Source organism: Poecilia formosa, unplaced genomic scaffold, assembly GCF_000485575.1.
Source record: "Poecilia formosa unplaced genomic scaffold, Poecilia_formosa-5.1.2 Scaffold157, whole genome shotgun sequence".
In the NCBI taxonomy this organism is placed as follows: Eukaryota; Metazoa; Chordata; class Actinopteri; order Cyprinodontiformes; family Poeciliidae; genus Poecilia; species Poecilia formosa.
In genome coordinates, this window is record NW_006800096.1 from 1116309 (window position 1) to 1132276 (window position 15968).

The following is a 15968-nucleotide window of genomic DNA, read 5'->3' on the forward strand; positions in this document are numbered from 1 at the left end:
AGGGGTCTCTTCGCATCTTCTCTTATTGCTCTTCTTCTGTCCTGTGGCCTTTCCATTTTCAGACAATGGATTGAACAATTTTTGTGAGAGGTTCAAAGCTTGGTAATTTTCTAGAGAGGTACATCTGCTTTAAATTAATGCCCAGCTTTATCGCTGACGTGTCTACTGTTGTCCCTAGGTCTTCATGAGGCAGTTTGTTCACTGATTTTCTCTTAGTAAATCCTCTGTTGCACATTTGTACTTAATAGTCAGCTGACCTCTCAAGGCAATTAATTTCACTCAATTTTTATTTGGAGGTGTCATGGTAAACAGGGAGTGAACACACTATTATTTACTAGTCAATGTTGTAAAAACAAAAGGAAAGTCCTTCTACTTTAGAAGTGTACACTACTTTGTCACTATGAATCCTAAGAAAACACATTAAAAGTAAGATGACGACTGCAACATGACGTAATCACAAAAGAGTGTTGAATATTTTACTAGCTGCTACCTTTTAATATAACAGAAAAAGGCCAGGTTTGCACAAGTAGCAGCTTGCAGAAGGAGAAGCTTCTGTGAGGCAATGAGGGAGGCATTGAATCAGAGATAGGCGATGCATGCCATTGTCACATGGCGAGAGCATCTTGACCTGCAAAGCGGGGGGGGGGGGGGGGTACCAACTTCATCCCCTCGCCACTTGCTCCTCCTTCGTTTTTCCATCACAAGCCCCAGAAACGAGCGCGTGGCGTCTCACCACGGCGGCTCGCACAGTTTTGACCCCCCGTGGCTCATATGTAATACATGCTTACCCTCAAACATTTACAACCCTTCGCTCCCTCGCTTCCTCCCAGAATCCTTCTCTCCTTCCAACCCTCCCTCTCCCCCCCCCAACTGCACTGTCCTTGTTTGTCTCTCGCCGCCATTTTCTGTACTTACAGTCGTCTTTGTTAGCGCTGTCCCCTTTAGTTCATCATTTCACCTTTTTGGTTATCGGTGAAACACCCGCCTGCTGCTGCTTTAATAAACCTGCCTTTGTGTGAGTCAGGCACAAAAAGAGCCAATTTCTGCCGCTGCTGAGGTGGTCATCAGGTGGAAAAGAAGGCTGAAGATTAAGTTTTGGGCAGTCCCTTCTGAGACGGCGGGCAGCCTCTTCGTTATCCCCCATCCATCTGTTTATCCCCTCCTCATATACTGCATCCCTTAAATCACTCACATTTCAGGAGTTTATGAAAAGCGGACTGAGATGGTGAGGAATAAATAAGCAAAAAAAAAAATGCACAGGAGGCTATAAATTGGTTTTTAGTATGGTGGTGCGCTCATATGAAAGCTCCCAGGTGTTAAGTAAACCCAAATGAAGTGGAGGAACCAATAAAAGCAGCTTCAAAGCTTCCCCATAATCTTGTCAGTTAGGAAGGACACCGTCTAGCCAACTGCAGGATTTTCCACTGATTGATATCATTCATATCGCCTCTTCATAGAGTACCTGCAGTTAAGCACATCCAACAGCCAGGAGTCTTATACTCTTCACGGTCAAAATGCGTCACCATATTAAAAAGGAAAAAAGAAAAAAAAGTGGGGCAGAGAGTGGCTTTAATGCATTAAGGTAATGCTGGAGTGTTTTCTTTTACAAGAGGAAGCCTCTGAAAGTTTGGATCAGTTCCTGAAGTTGACATGGAGAAGTCCAATAAACTCCTTCCTTCTCGCTGTGCGTCAAGCTCTGCAGGTACGCCATTAAGTAAATACTTTAGTGCTTTTAAGTGCTTGTCAAACCGCAGAGATGGATGGCAAAATAATCCTCTTTACGGTTTACAATGCATCAACATCGTAGGTGTAATTAAGACACGGCGCTGTCAGACAGATGGTGCATCGGGTGGACTGTCTGTGTAAGGGCTGCTGACTTTCAGAATGCACATCTTCAGCTTTGATAGCTGCAGGACGACTTTAATTTGTTTGAAACTGCTCTGCTTGAAACGTTTTGTTGTTTGCCGTCACGTCTACAAGCAGCCTTAAAATTTGCAGACGACAGACTACATCTGAAATCTGTATGAGTTTGTTTGGCTGTAAAAAAAAAAAATTACATTTTCTTTAAAGCAACACATTACATTTCACATTTCAGTACCCCTGCAGATAGCCCTGTTGTTGACGTTTAATTCTGTAACACAGAATTCTGGGAATATCTCATCCCAATGTTTGTCTTGCGGTACCAGTGGTGCTTTTTTTTCTCAAGATTGTTTTTTGTCAAAGGTCTTATACAAGACCAACTCTAATTAAAAGACTCATATCAATTTTCTTTCTTTTTTTGTTGTTGTTATTTTTTTTTTGTTTGTTTGTTTGTTTGTTTTATGATACACTTTCAACTATTTTCGAGATTGTAGTTCACAATAGTTGCATTCATTTTAAAAGAAAGTGTAGAAGGAAAGGCTGGAGCCTGGAACGCAGCCGGGATTGTAGAGAAACTGTGATGCGTTTGGAGCCACAAACCCGGCCATCGAATGCATGGCCAGTGTCCATGCAGCTCAAGCCTCCAGCTTGAATTGAAATTCATAAACTGGAGATTGAGTGGCGTTTTATTTGATGATGAAGAGAAGGCCAGGAGAACGTCAGCGATGGAGACTTAACAGGGATTTAAAAACACGTCTGTCATATTGCTAATGTTTTCGTGAAGAATTTATTTTTTATTTATGTATTTTTTATTTATTGTGGCAGCAGTAGCTTCCAATGAATTATGTTGCAAAACTTCAAAAACTAGTTGGATTGTCAGTTTGACTTTCTCTATTTTCTCCATTGTTGCTTACATGAGAGCATCAATAGAGGATATAATTGCTGTAATGCATTTGCATCCATATAGTTACCTTAAAAAGACTGCAATGAGATTTAAAATAGTTATTTTTTTTATCAATTGTCGCATTTTTAACATGTCTATATGTAAAAAAAAAGTCTATTGTGATTACAGTAAGATATTTTGATCAATAGTCATGGCATAATGATTTAAACAATAAATCTTTCTTATAATAATAGGAATAATTCCTGAATATGTGAAGGTCTGTCAAAGTTTTCTTTTTTGTTTTCTTACAGTGTTTTACATTTCCTCAATCCAGTGTTGAATGTATTCCAATTTCTTTTATAAAAAATAACAAAAATAAGTTTTTACATAAAATATTTGTAGCACCAACACGGGTGTTTGCCAAAAAAAAAAAGCTATAATCTAAAAATGCACCACCAGTGTACAGTAGACGATCTCCATTCGCTCCTTCTCAACCATCTGACTCTTAAATTAGGGAAGAATAATTTTGCACTTTTATCAGCTGTTCTCCTCCTGGATCAGAGCATCTTTACTCTGAAAGCACCAACTAGAAGCTTCTTCATATTGGATCAAAGTGTCAGACCACCCAAGCCCCACTCTGACCTCTCGCCCTGCAGTTGCCCCTCCCCTCCCTGTGCACACAAACGTTGTGACTTGGCAGCAGCACTGATGACCTTTCTGGGCTCCCGCAGACGAAGAGAGGCAGCCGAATTATTTTCAGCCCGTCATGCTCTTATCTGTGTCTGGCTGTTGTTTGTTTTAAATTACATGGAAGAATGACTACCAGGCATACCACGGTGGAGGAGAAGATTGAGGCAGAATAATGAAAATGAAGAAAGGGGAAAAGAGTCGGGTGGGAGGGGTGACCATGCTGTTGAAATTACAGCTGCTCTGCCACGCTGTGTTGAGCTGCTGTATCATATCTGAAATGTAAAATATTCTGAAAGGATTAGCTGTGACAATGTGTGCAGTCATGACTGTAAATATAACCCATTCATTATTTCCTCCCGGGCTGAAGTTAGCCCCAAGTTGCTAAGATCTTGCTTTTATGTGGTTTTCAAATCACCAGTTTAAAACCTAATTTATTGTTTCAAACACCGGCCCACGTGTGGCAGTGCAGGCCCTATTTACTGATATCTGCGGCTTTTTTCCCCCCGTTCCGCACACTTGCAGAAGTTCTTTTAGAGGAGCCGAGACGGTGTGTCCAGGATGAAAGAACGTGGATTCTGGTGGATTTAGAGGGGAAGGAAAAATATGAGCATATAAAAAGACTTATTTCCCTCAAAGTGGTGCCTGAAATCTCTGCCGTGGTGCAACAAGAGAGGAAATAAAAAGGCAAGCAGAGGGACAGACTGAGGGAGAGCTAATTGATAAGGGCTTTTTTCTGTCACGGAAAGCCTGCTTTCCACTGAAGTAGGTGTCTCGCTGCAGTGTTTTTAGAAAGTTGGACTTGTGCAGCTTGGTTGAGTTTGAACGTTGTTAGACTAAGCTTATCTCAGATATAGCACAAAAGGCAATGGTCTCAACCTTGATGGGGGACTGTTGTCTTTTTAATCTGTTGTATCCTAAAGAAAAGAAGTTGATTATTATTGGGGGTTTTTTACATGACAGGTTTCTGGCTAGAGTTTGTGAAAAATACCTGATTTATAAATTTCATTTAAGAACATTTACAAGAAAACATAGAGGTTCCAAGGCAGTATGGAAAAATTCACCCATCCATCCAAATATTTTGCAGATTATGAATGCTTGGATTTATATTTATAGTATCTGTGGCTGAATTTTTTTAATTTAGACACAAAAATGTGTAGAAAACCTCAAAGAAAGACGGACACCTGTTGATTTTACGTTTCCACAAATGTTTTACATACCAATCAACAGTGCACTGGAGGTTTCTCCAAAATTCTTCTCAAGATTTTGCAACCGTGCTAAACTCTAAGCTCCAGATTGCTGCTTCCTATATTTCCTAAAAGATTTAGAAAAAAAAAAATCTGTCAAACTTCAGCTGCTGACTCAAAGTGTTATACCAACAAACCTCAACAGTTCAGCCAAAGTTTGAGCTCAGAAAGTTTCACATTTATTTCTTTATGGCTGATAAAAACATTCCTATATGGAAGGCTTTTCCTTAAGTTCCATTGAATCAAAAATGTGTTATTCAGTGGAAAAAAAAACAAAAGGAGGCTGCTTGCTTAAAAGTGTTTTATGTGCATGATCACACAGTGTGATTGTGACAAAGCAGCACCGGAGTCCTCTGTGACTCTCCAGATTTCCTGTTTGAACCTTCTTGCATTGAAATTATTTAATACTAGAATTACTATTAGCTCTTTTAATTATGAAGACAAAGTTTGGCTTTATTTGTGACATCCTATGGAGCGATGTCTCCATAGACAATATCTTTGTTATGTGACTTGCTGTGTACACTGATTAGATAAGATTGGCAATGTTGGAGAAACTGCCAAGGAACAAGCAGGTGGGAATTTCCCCCTGGGCTACAGTTTGGCATATTTGCAAATCTTGTGTAGCATTCTGAAAGTTTCTTGAGTTAGTCACATTTTGGGAATGCATGAGGCCTGGTTTGTTTGTTCTGGAGTTGCCACAGAAGTTAGGCATGAGGTTAACGGCTGTGATCAGTCTGAAGATGAAAGGTTTAGTTGTTTTTTTTTTGTTTGTTTTTTTTTTACATCCTGCTAAAACTTGTAGACTTGGCACGGGTTGATGTGCTCACGTTGGGAAGGTCTTTGGAAACATCTCTTTCTTTTTTGACCAAAAGTGTAACGTGAGTGGTTTACTGTTCCAAGAAGCCTGTAGCAGACGAAATACCGCTTGAATATTTTTTACGTAGGAAATAAATGCCCCTCGGTCTCCTAAAACATGTTTCAGGAAATTACAAACATTTGTTAAAACAGCGTTATTACTGGCAGAGTTTCAAGGAAACTCATCTTCAAAGCAGATATGAAACCACTAAACATAAACAATCCGATTCCAAATAAAATCTAGTGCAAAATAATTGTAGTAACTCGCAATATTGCCACATTTTGACTCTTTAAGTCTAATTTCTCATGTTCTGACTCAAGGATCCTGGCCACCTATGAGGTTTGCTTGTGCCTTTCAGTAGCAGCAGTGCTTCACTTCCTCCTCCCTCCCTTTGGGATCACACAGGCTTGGTTTATCCACCACATCTCTAATTGTCACTGAGGGGGCTCCAACACTCGTTACACGAAGCTCAGTACAAGCCACAATGGACATTTCTGAGAGTAAATCCAACATCAGGGAATTAATTAGGCAGAAAACAAGGGGTCATAGGAGTACTAATGACAGAATAACAAGGCACAGAGTTTTTATTTGCTGCTCAGCAGACATAACACATATTCAAAGACGTGGAATGCTAATTAGGTTTAGAGTTTAGCCTCGTTTATGACAATATTTATGTCTGTGATGACTTTTTATGCATAGTTTTAGCAAAAAAAAGATAATAATAATTACGTGGGGCTTGTTAATGTTTTTGAGAATTATTTTATTTTCAATTGAACATTTTTAGCTTGAGTTCGTAACAGTGGTATTGTCACCATGCAATGATGACACTACCACTTTTTTAGACCTCCTTTCTTTATGAGAGGTGCTGTTAATGCCGCTGAGTGTGAACGTACACTAATAAAATTAGACACAATCACAGTACTGAAGCATTGCTGTAGCTTTAGTACGAGCAACATTTTTTGTGATTTTTATATTTAAATGAGCAGCTTATTACAGATTCTAAAAAATATAAAACATGTCGACACAGTGCCCTTATTCTCAGCCAAACTTAAAAGGGACCTATTATGTAAAATGTACTTTTGCATTGTTTTTGTACTTCCTTTTGCGTCTCAGTTGCTTCTAAAAGCAGTCTAACCGCTTAAAAAACAAACATCCATCCATTTTCTGACAATAAGTTAATGTTTTTTGGTGTCTGGACAACGAGCAGTTTCAAAACGTCTACCGAATACAAGGTCACAACAATAAACTTTTTCTATCAAGTTAAATATTGTTTACTTTATGGTCAGTATTGGATGCTTCCATCTTTTTATACAGTCACCACAGAAAATCAAATGCCGAATGTCTACTAACTCTGTTCCAGGTTTGGCGATGGCTACACGGTGATCGTGCGCGTCGGCGGCTCCCCTCCTGCCCTCAGACCAGTCGAGGACTTCGTCCGGCTGACTTTCCCGGACAGCGTTCTCAAGGAGAAACACCACAACACACTCCAGTACCAACTCCCATACACACAGGGAGCTTTGGCCAGCATCTTCAGCCAGTTCACCAGAAATCAGCGCAGGCTGGCCGTGGAGGACTACTCCGTGTCCCAGACAACTCTGGATCAGGTGAGACATAAAAAAAAAACACCACCAAAAAAACAAGCCTCACTTTATTGATTAAAAACTTTTTGTCTTGTTTGAAATCATGGGTCATGTGTGAAAATTGTGTATGAAAGGAGAATTAAATGATAGGATATGCAAGTTAAGTTTTGAAAAGCTTCTGCAAAATGTTACAAAAACTTGTACTTAATACTGTGTGCATAAAGTCCATATTGATTTGAGTCTGCCTACATACCCCCAGCTTGAAATGGGTCAGATAAATAAAGCCATAGCTTTGGTATCATGTGCATTTTTGACATTATTGTTCTAAACTATGAAACATTTTTCAGCTCAACTTTTAACATTTCATTAGTTTTCCATCATTCAATTTACTGACGTTGTAAAACGAGTCATTTTTCACACAAGAGACTTAAAACACATTTTTGTTGTGGTAGTACATTAAAAAAGAACAAGTCTTTACTTTAGGAAGTTACTTTGGTGGTGATTGATTTTCTATTACCCAGATTTATTAGTACAAACTGCGGAGCTTCACTTTCATCCTCGTGGGGAACTTCTTCGGGAGTGCATTTTTGACAAATAAATGATGATGTTGAGAATGATAAATATTTCTTGTGTTTATGCTTGAGAGCAAACTATTGATTTTTAGCCAGTTTTACTGTACAAGGGAGACATTTTGACCCTGAAATTCTTTTTTTCCTGAAAAAGACTGATATTTACCAATAATTCTATAGCAGCTCAGCTTATTGGGTTACTACTTGAACAATCCATCAGCGGTGCACTCTAGGAATTTTCAAGTAACCAGTAGAACGTAATAGCCAAGACAGTTCCACAGTACCGATCTCGTATATCTTGGCGTCTGCAGACGCATACGACGTCCTTCATATTCTAAGCGTTTTCCCGTCTCCACGCACCGGACTTTAAGTATTGATTAACATGCCTCTGCAGTGTTTTGTGGCATGCTTAGGAAGGGAATACAATCATTTGTTTTAGGACAGGACAGAGAGCCGTGAGGACCAGGACTGAGAACCGTTCTTCTAGATCATCTTGAGTCTTTTCTTCAGCTCACCTCCCGGGTTTCCTACAGGATTTACCTCTGTTCATTGCTGAACGATGATTTTATGTCCAATGATCAGATTTTTGTCGATTCGACCGTTTTATTTTGAGTCATTATCATCTGAAACACCAATTGACGACAACCCATTTCCAGTTTCTTAGTTGAGTCCCTCATGACACATCTTCCACATCAGACACTTTATACTTTTCCACATAGTCATCATTAAATATCAGGCCACAGTACACAGTTTTGGTAGGGTTTACCTGACAGTATTTTGTACATCTCCTTGAGATAACACTTTGTCTTTGCTGACCATTCCCCTTTGCACCGTCTCTCTAGATCCTCCTGAGTCCACTCCATTACACTCGTCTCATTTCTGAGTTAATCTGCCATGTGTTTTTGGACATTGATTGAGCTATACTGTATTTCCTTGCCAATAGCATAAAATATCTGTTAGAGAAGCATGATCCAATGCTTCATCAGACTTTTACCCCCATCTGAATTAACGTATGTAAAATAATGTTGGGTTTATTTATGCTTTTGCACTAAAAGATTAATTTATTTCTCATTTACTTTAAGGCTTTTGACACATTTCCACCTGGGATGCCAAAAATATATATATATATATATAATCTTCTCTATATTTCATCCCAAGCGCTATACCTTTTTGTTGAAAATAAGCCGAGTACTGGATGCCTCAGACTGTCTTCACCTTGTGTTTTCCCTCGCGCCCCCAGAGGTCTGATACAATCAGGCAGTGAGTGGTGAGTGTGGGTGTGATTGGTCTTACAAACCCTCTATTAGCTCCACAGCCGATGACCAGACGGGGAGGTGGGGGATGACTTCTCGTAGGTCTGGAAAGGTCATGAGTCCGCCTCGCTGAGAGAGGAGCAAAAACAGACACAGATGGGAGGCATCTTTACGGTCTCTCTGCTGTATTTTAATCAAATTATCTGCGCTGTATAAAGGATACAGCAGCAATATTAAGAGTTTTACTGTCAGAATTTTATGAACACGATCCCCGTGTGGATGGCTTGTAATTTGGGATGAATGCCGTCTTTGCGGGTGTTATTTGTGTAAAATGCGTCTTTCAGGAGTCATTTAGCCGTCCAATTAAGTATTTAAAACACACATCAGAAAGTAAATGCTTTAATTAATATTTATGGTAAGCGTTTAACTCGAGCCATGTTTCAACTTCAGCCGTGCTGCAGCTGCCAACCTTGGAACGCGTCTCTGAACGTTTGTGTCAGCTGCTGCCGTTTGTGCTCTGGTCAGTGTTTACCAGATAAAAGGCAGTAAATAAATCATACCTAAACCAGAAGGTCAGGGTCTTATAACACAGAGGGGATCGGGATGCGGAGCCTGCAGAGACCCAGACAGTCACCTTTCAGCTGCTGATTTATACAGCACAGCCTCGACCTATAGCATAACACCCAACTTGAACTACAATTAATATTGATCGACACGGCCTGGTGATGGTGATTGCGGGGACGGTGCGGACCTCACAGGAGAACGTGACGGTGTCACTCGTCTTTCAGAGGACAGTCTGGGCCCAGAAGACAAAACGTTATCGTGACGATATTTGGAAAACTGTTCAAATTTGTCGCCAAAGCACGACGAGAAGGAAGGCAACAAATAGTTTTTTTTTTTTTTGTTTTGTTTTTTTTTTATTCAAAATGTGTCATGCATTTTTGCTGAAGGTGCCACGTTCAGTTTATGTTGATTTTATTGGACCATGAAGCAGTTCTAACTATAAAGACGTGGATAGATAAGAGCGTGGGGCCATTAGCAGAAAAATACGAGTCCACATTTTTCATGCAGCCTGTTGATGGTGGGACTGATTGTCCTTTATTGGTTTATGCCAACATGCTCTGCTATTTTTTGCCAAATGAATATTTGTTTATGAGGATTCATGCAACAACAACAACAGTCTTGGGACTCCACTGCTAGTGCTTTTCTTTTTTCTTTTTTTTTTAATACACATAATGTGATATACTTTTGGCCAGTATGAATGAGCAGATGGAAACATAGATTATCACTGACAACTGAAAGGTGTGAAATAGCTTTCTTGGGTTCACTTCTAATCATTGCTTGTGGTTGCAATGCTGCATTTCTGGAATAGTTTATTTCCAAGTTTTCTCTATGAATTGTCTAAAACGGATTACTTTGGTAAAATTAGTATTTGTTGTTTATCAGGATTGTAATCAAACATTATTTCCTGATGGCCCCCGACACAAAGTTTAGGACGAATCATAATACGGTTACATGGTACAAGCGGCAGATGAAATCAACATCCCCCCATTTGGGTACCTGGGATGATGCTTATAGATAAATGGGAAGATCCAAATCAAGCTTATTCTACTGATTGGACTCTATATATGTCTTTTTGCAGGCTGAAGGAACTTGAGAAATGTCTCGACAGGGTATAGAAAAGTCTGTTTCCTCTTAAGTAACTCATGACTTCTCTGCGCTTCATCTGATTTCATTCTAAGGGCTTCACAGATACTAACATTAGCACATTAACAGCATCCACACAGAACAATGACATGTATGGAGGCAGACATGGTGCAATGGCCAGATAAAGACCTTTAAAACGATTTTTGACTGACCCGTGAACCGAGCTAAAAAAACAAAAAAAAATGTTTCTGATTCCAGTCATCAAAAAATTTCTCATCTCATTTCCACGCTTAAGCCGACAGCTAACTGAGCTAGCTGAAACCCTCATCACTAACTGGAATGTGATCACAAAGGTTTTTGTGAAGTGAACTCCCAACCTAGAACTTTGCATCAATGCATTAGCGTGTTGGCAGATTGTGCGTATGATCTCTAGATAAATCCCTTTGCGCTCTGCAACACGTCCTTTGTTACAAAACAAAGGTTAATTGTGTAAATGACGTCCTTCCCCTCCCGCGTTACGCCTCGGTGGTCTCCAAATCAACACCTGAGTTTACCCTCCGTAATGTAATTAATGCCTGTATCCATCTGTTATCGCAGAAATGCCACCGAGTTGCACTGGTGCACGATGTTCATGTCGTTCTCAGATACATAAGAAAAAGGGAACATTAGGGGAAGCAAAAAATTAGGTCTCATCACAGCACAAGATTCTTTGTGTGTGTGTTCAGTCAGAAGTGCTGCACTATGCAAGACCTCTCCAACTATTGGTCTTATGGAAAGTTAAACACAAACACTACTTGGATATTCTGCTGGATAACTGCGCAGCCTTGAGTGCGAATATCAAATTCCGAGCGTGCCTCGTCATATCAAACCGATATCAGCCGGCAGCGGGGTCAGAGATGCCCGCAGAGATGGGCAGAGAGGGTATTTGTTGCTACTGTCATTCTTATCCTCTTGCTCACTTTCATCTGACAAAATGCTTTGACAAGCCTGACCTTGATACGCACTGCTGATGAGCCGACATCAGCCGTGCGCACTCGAGCTTTAGCGGCTCTGCTGCTTGTTTCTTAGTCGTGAGGTTTCCCAGCATGCAGCGGCCACATGACACACACACGCGCAGGTTTATCGTTGGAGCTAATTTTGCGTCTTTGTTTTAGAAAAGCAATAAGATTTAAAATCCTGATGACGGATAAGGAGGATTTATTTAGTTTTTACTATGTAGTTGCACTGGATTTTTGTTATTTCTTCCAGTTGCACTGCCCCACCTTCCAGGAAAACATTTTGAAATCCACAAATCATCATACAATCACGCAGTGGTTTGTGTTGGTCTATCGTAAAATCCATCTAAAAATCTGCATTCAACTCGAGGCTGTGAAAACCACAAATTGATCACTTGATTTATTAATGTTCCGACAGGTTTTCTTTCTGCTTTTCCATTCATGCAAGTTTTGAGAAGTTTCTCCTTGAACGCAAATCTGAACATGGACTCTTAAAACTTTGTGGGCAACTGATACTTGCGGCTAAATATTTATCTTGGCTCAAAAATGCAATCAGACGTCTGACATTTAGATGCTTTATTTACATATATATAATTCGTATTTACGTTCCTCGGAAAATAAATCTTATTACATTGACGTACTCCTCCGTCTGGCCTCAGTCCGTTCATTTCCTTTAAAATAAAAAGCACACAGTTTTTCCTTCTCTGTTATTTTTCCTCCTGTTTTTTCTTGTACTAAGCTGCAACCTGTGCACTTCAGAAAGGCAAATACCACTTACCAAGGAAGACATCGGTCCTGCTAACGCTCTGCGTTAGCCGTCAGGACTTGTGTCCAGGGGACGTTTCAGGTTCCCAACGTATAACTGCTAATAAACGGAGAGTAATTAAAACATACACAGCTCAGCTAATCGCCACGTTTCACGCCGTTCCCTGAACCAATTTGCTGAAGCTCTCCCTCAGCAGCCGAGCTCATACAACACGCCTCGGTCACATGGTCCAAAAGTGAGAGTTGGCAGGTCCGAACAGAGCCGCTTTGCACTTAGCACGTGGGCCTGAAGTGTTTTCTTTGTGGATCTGAGCGGAAATAAGCAGACTTTCTAAAAATATAAAAATGTTGTATTAGGAAGCATTTCTGCAAGAAGGAATTAACTCTCCAAACACAACTTGACTCAGCTTTGTCCATTTTTGTTCTTCATCTTTAGTTTTACATTTCTTTATTTTTGTATAAAAAAAACTTTTTCTATATACATTTCTGAAATGAACTTTCTTATATTTTCCTTTATATATATATATATATATATACAGCTTTTTTCTTTTCAGTCATAAGTCGTCTGACCACATTTTCCAAAGTGAATTCATAAAATGTTCTCATTGACAAATTAAATATGTCAGCATAATTAACACTTATTCTCTTAATAATGCTGCTGCAGATATAAAAAATAAACAATAGGCTGCAGATTATATTCATTAGTTAATTAAAACAGAATAATGCTAACAGATCTCTCTTTCCCAGTTATCAGGGTCTCACGAAACAAAAGAATATATTTCAGCTCGGCACAACACTGATGTGTTCATCTGGTAATTCAAGCCCTGTCGCTCGAGTTTATTTGCCTCCTGCCAGAGCAGATTTTGTGGCCGTAAAGGGCATTTTAATTGATAGAAACTCTGAGTAGTCTCTGATAGGATTGGCCTAGAAGACTATTCTTTATTTTTTTCCTTATCCCCATGATTTTAAAAGCAGCCTCATAAATCACATGCTTTTACTTTCACACAGCCATTGAAATCCATTTAATGAAAAAGCAATGCTCTTATCATTTTATACGATCCTCTTTGCTGCTTTTGCTCTGCAGAGTAAAAGTTTTTTTTTGTTTTTTTTTTTTGCCGTGCCATTACCGCCGAAGCCGGCCGCGGTGTTTATACGACACAATGAAACCCACACAACTTTTTTTTTTTTTCTTTTTTTTTATGAAAGCCATAGGATTGATTTTGTCTTCTAATATATTTTCATCACAGAGAGGAGAATGGTTGTTTTATTCTCTTTCTCAGCTGGTCAAAGATCTCAAGCTGACATTCGCCGTGCGAGTCCAGACGACTTGCTTGACGCCTCGTAGCCTTTGCACGGCAACTCGTCCACACGAAAGCTGCCAGCTGAATCACCATTTCTGGCTTTTTTTCTTCTTCTTTTTTTTCCAAAACTAGGAGAAAAGAGGAGAGAAACTTTATATTGAAAACTGGAATCTGTCTTGATTTGTGACGACGTATTGTTGATGTTTCAGGTCTTTGTGAACTTTGCGCGCCACCAGCACGGGGAGGATGACTCTCAGGCCCACAGCAACCCGGTCGACATCACGGACGAGATGCCGCTGAGGTCGCTGCGGAGAACCCGAGGAGCGGAGAACGCCTGATGGAGAAATCGACGTATCGGACCAGAATGAATCGGCAATAAGTCTCAGGGGGAAAAAAAAGAAGTTTTTTTTATTGGCAGCAACACAATAATTGGATTCTTAACACCTACTACTACTCAGATTGTTCTGTGAACTCAGGCTTCCTGTAGACGCGTTTTTTCTTTTTTTTTCGACATTTTATTGCAATTTAACATTTGAAATCGCCCCTGTCCTTCTAAATCTGTGTTAAAAACTAAACAGTTGCTCAAATACTATTTACTACTTGCAGGGAAGGCGTCGTTTCTTTCTTTACCAAAATGAATTACGTTACATGCGTTTACAGTAGAATAGTTTTGAAGCATTTTCTAAACTTGTTTTGAAGTGTTAAAATGTCTTATTTTTAAAAATGAGAGCGCAACACTAAACATATCAATTTTAACTTAAGCGAAATTACTCAAACTGCACACATTTAAAAGATTTGCGCTGTATTTTTAGCACACGGGTAGGTGATCTTCCTTTTTCCTAATTTTACCGACCGATAAGAACGCAGTCCGTTTTGAGATTTGCTGCTGATCATTACATACCTCAGGGCTGGTCTTTGGGCCAAATCTTCCAGCTTACGCACAGATAATTGCACGGCGTCGAGGACACCTCGCTTTATTTGAAGACCTGGTGTATCGTCTGTTTACGTTTGAGAGAATGTAATTCTGTCGGTCCGTGTTGCAAAACACCGCGTGGGGATGTTGAAGCGACACAATCGCCTACATGCGCAGCAGCTTTATTTGCCGACAGGCACTCCAGTGACAACTTTCAGACAACAAATGACGGCGGCGGGATGCATTTGCACTGAACGTCTGAACGTTTTCAGTTAATTAGAGGCATGTTGAACGGCTGACTCTGAGGTTACTGCAAAGTCAAGTAGGTGGCAACATGTTGGTTATTTAAAGAGGACGACGTATCCTTTGTGTGCCTACATGCGTTTTTACACAGAGCACTTTTCGAAGCTCTTGATGCTGCTCTGCATGCAGCAGTCATTCATGTAAGTGGCCATAATGTTTTTATAAAATCATCTGGAGACGTATACGGCTGTGTGAGCCTTAAACCGTTTAATTTTGTTGTAATTTATTCCTTGATGAATTATTTCTGTTAGATTGATTTGTGTTCTTATTATGTTTTTCAAAGTCTAAGTGTCAGTTTATCACATTAATGCATTAATTAATACATATTTAAGTGTAATAAAAATGAATACATGATTAAACATCAACAATTTAATATCTGTATAAGACAATGTGTTGATCCTAATTCAGTGCTTTATGTCAAAATAAAAAAAATCCGACTCATCCTTAATTGTGATTGGTCTTGATGTTTATTTGATTCCATAAAACAGAAATGAACAAAAGCATGCATGTTAGCGATATGTTATGATTGCAAATGTTTCTTAATTTTGCCCTTGTTGCTGTTGCCATCCTTGTCCTGGCTTCCAGTCTCTTCGATTCAATTAAATTCAGTTTTAAAGATGTTCTATTTATCCCAAAGGGAATATTAAATGTAACTCGTATCGAGTGTTGCCAGGTTGGACAGATTTCCGCCCAACTGGGCTTCGATTGATCATATTGGGCTGGGGGGGGAAAAAAACAACAAAAAAAAACAGCTTTGAGCGGGTTGTTAAAAATTTCAGCCGTTTTTCACAACATTTGGCAGATTTTTATTAAGTGTTTATAGGAGAATTACATCAAACTAGTTGCCATCATGTGGCATAAAAGCAGAAAACCGTTAAATTTTAATGAAAGACCGTGTCCTTGCACTCGTTATTCCATTTATTTTGAAGTGTCTAGAAAGTGTCAAATATCATTAGTGATTAATAGTCATTGGTTAATCAAGTGTCACTTTTTAGTAGCTGTGTAAAACGGAAATCACAGTACAACTTTGTTTTAAAAAGATGTCACAAAAGACAAAAAAAGGTCTTGTTGCGTTCCAAGAGTCACGTTAAAATATGGTTAATAAAATA

The 15968-nt window shown here is 39.5% G+C and overlaps 1 protein-coding gene across 1 annotated transcript in view; it reads left to right on the plus strand.

Annotated features, from left to right (window-relative positions):
• The window catches only part of LOC103146371 (ATP-binding cassette sub-family A member 1), a 209605-nt gene extending 194298 nt beyond the window's left edge, over nt 1-15307 (plus strand). The window contains exons 50-51 of the mRNA XM_016677511.1: nt 6894-7137; nt 13853-15307. Of these exons, the coding sequence (XP_016532997.1) occupies nt 6894-7137; nt 13853-13981 (373 nt within the window). The 3' untranslated portion in view covers nt 13982-15307. The remainder of the gene's footprint in view (nt 1-6893; nt 7138-13852) is intronic.
• Nucleotides 15308-15968: the final 661 nt, after the last annotated feature.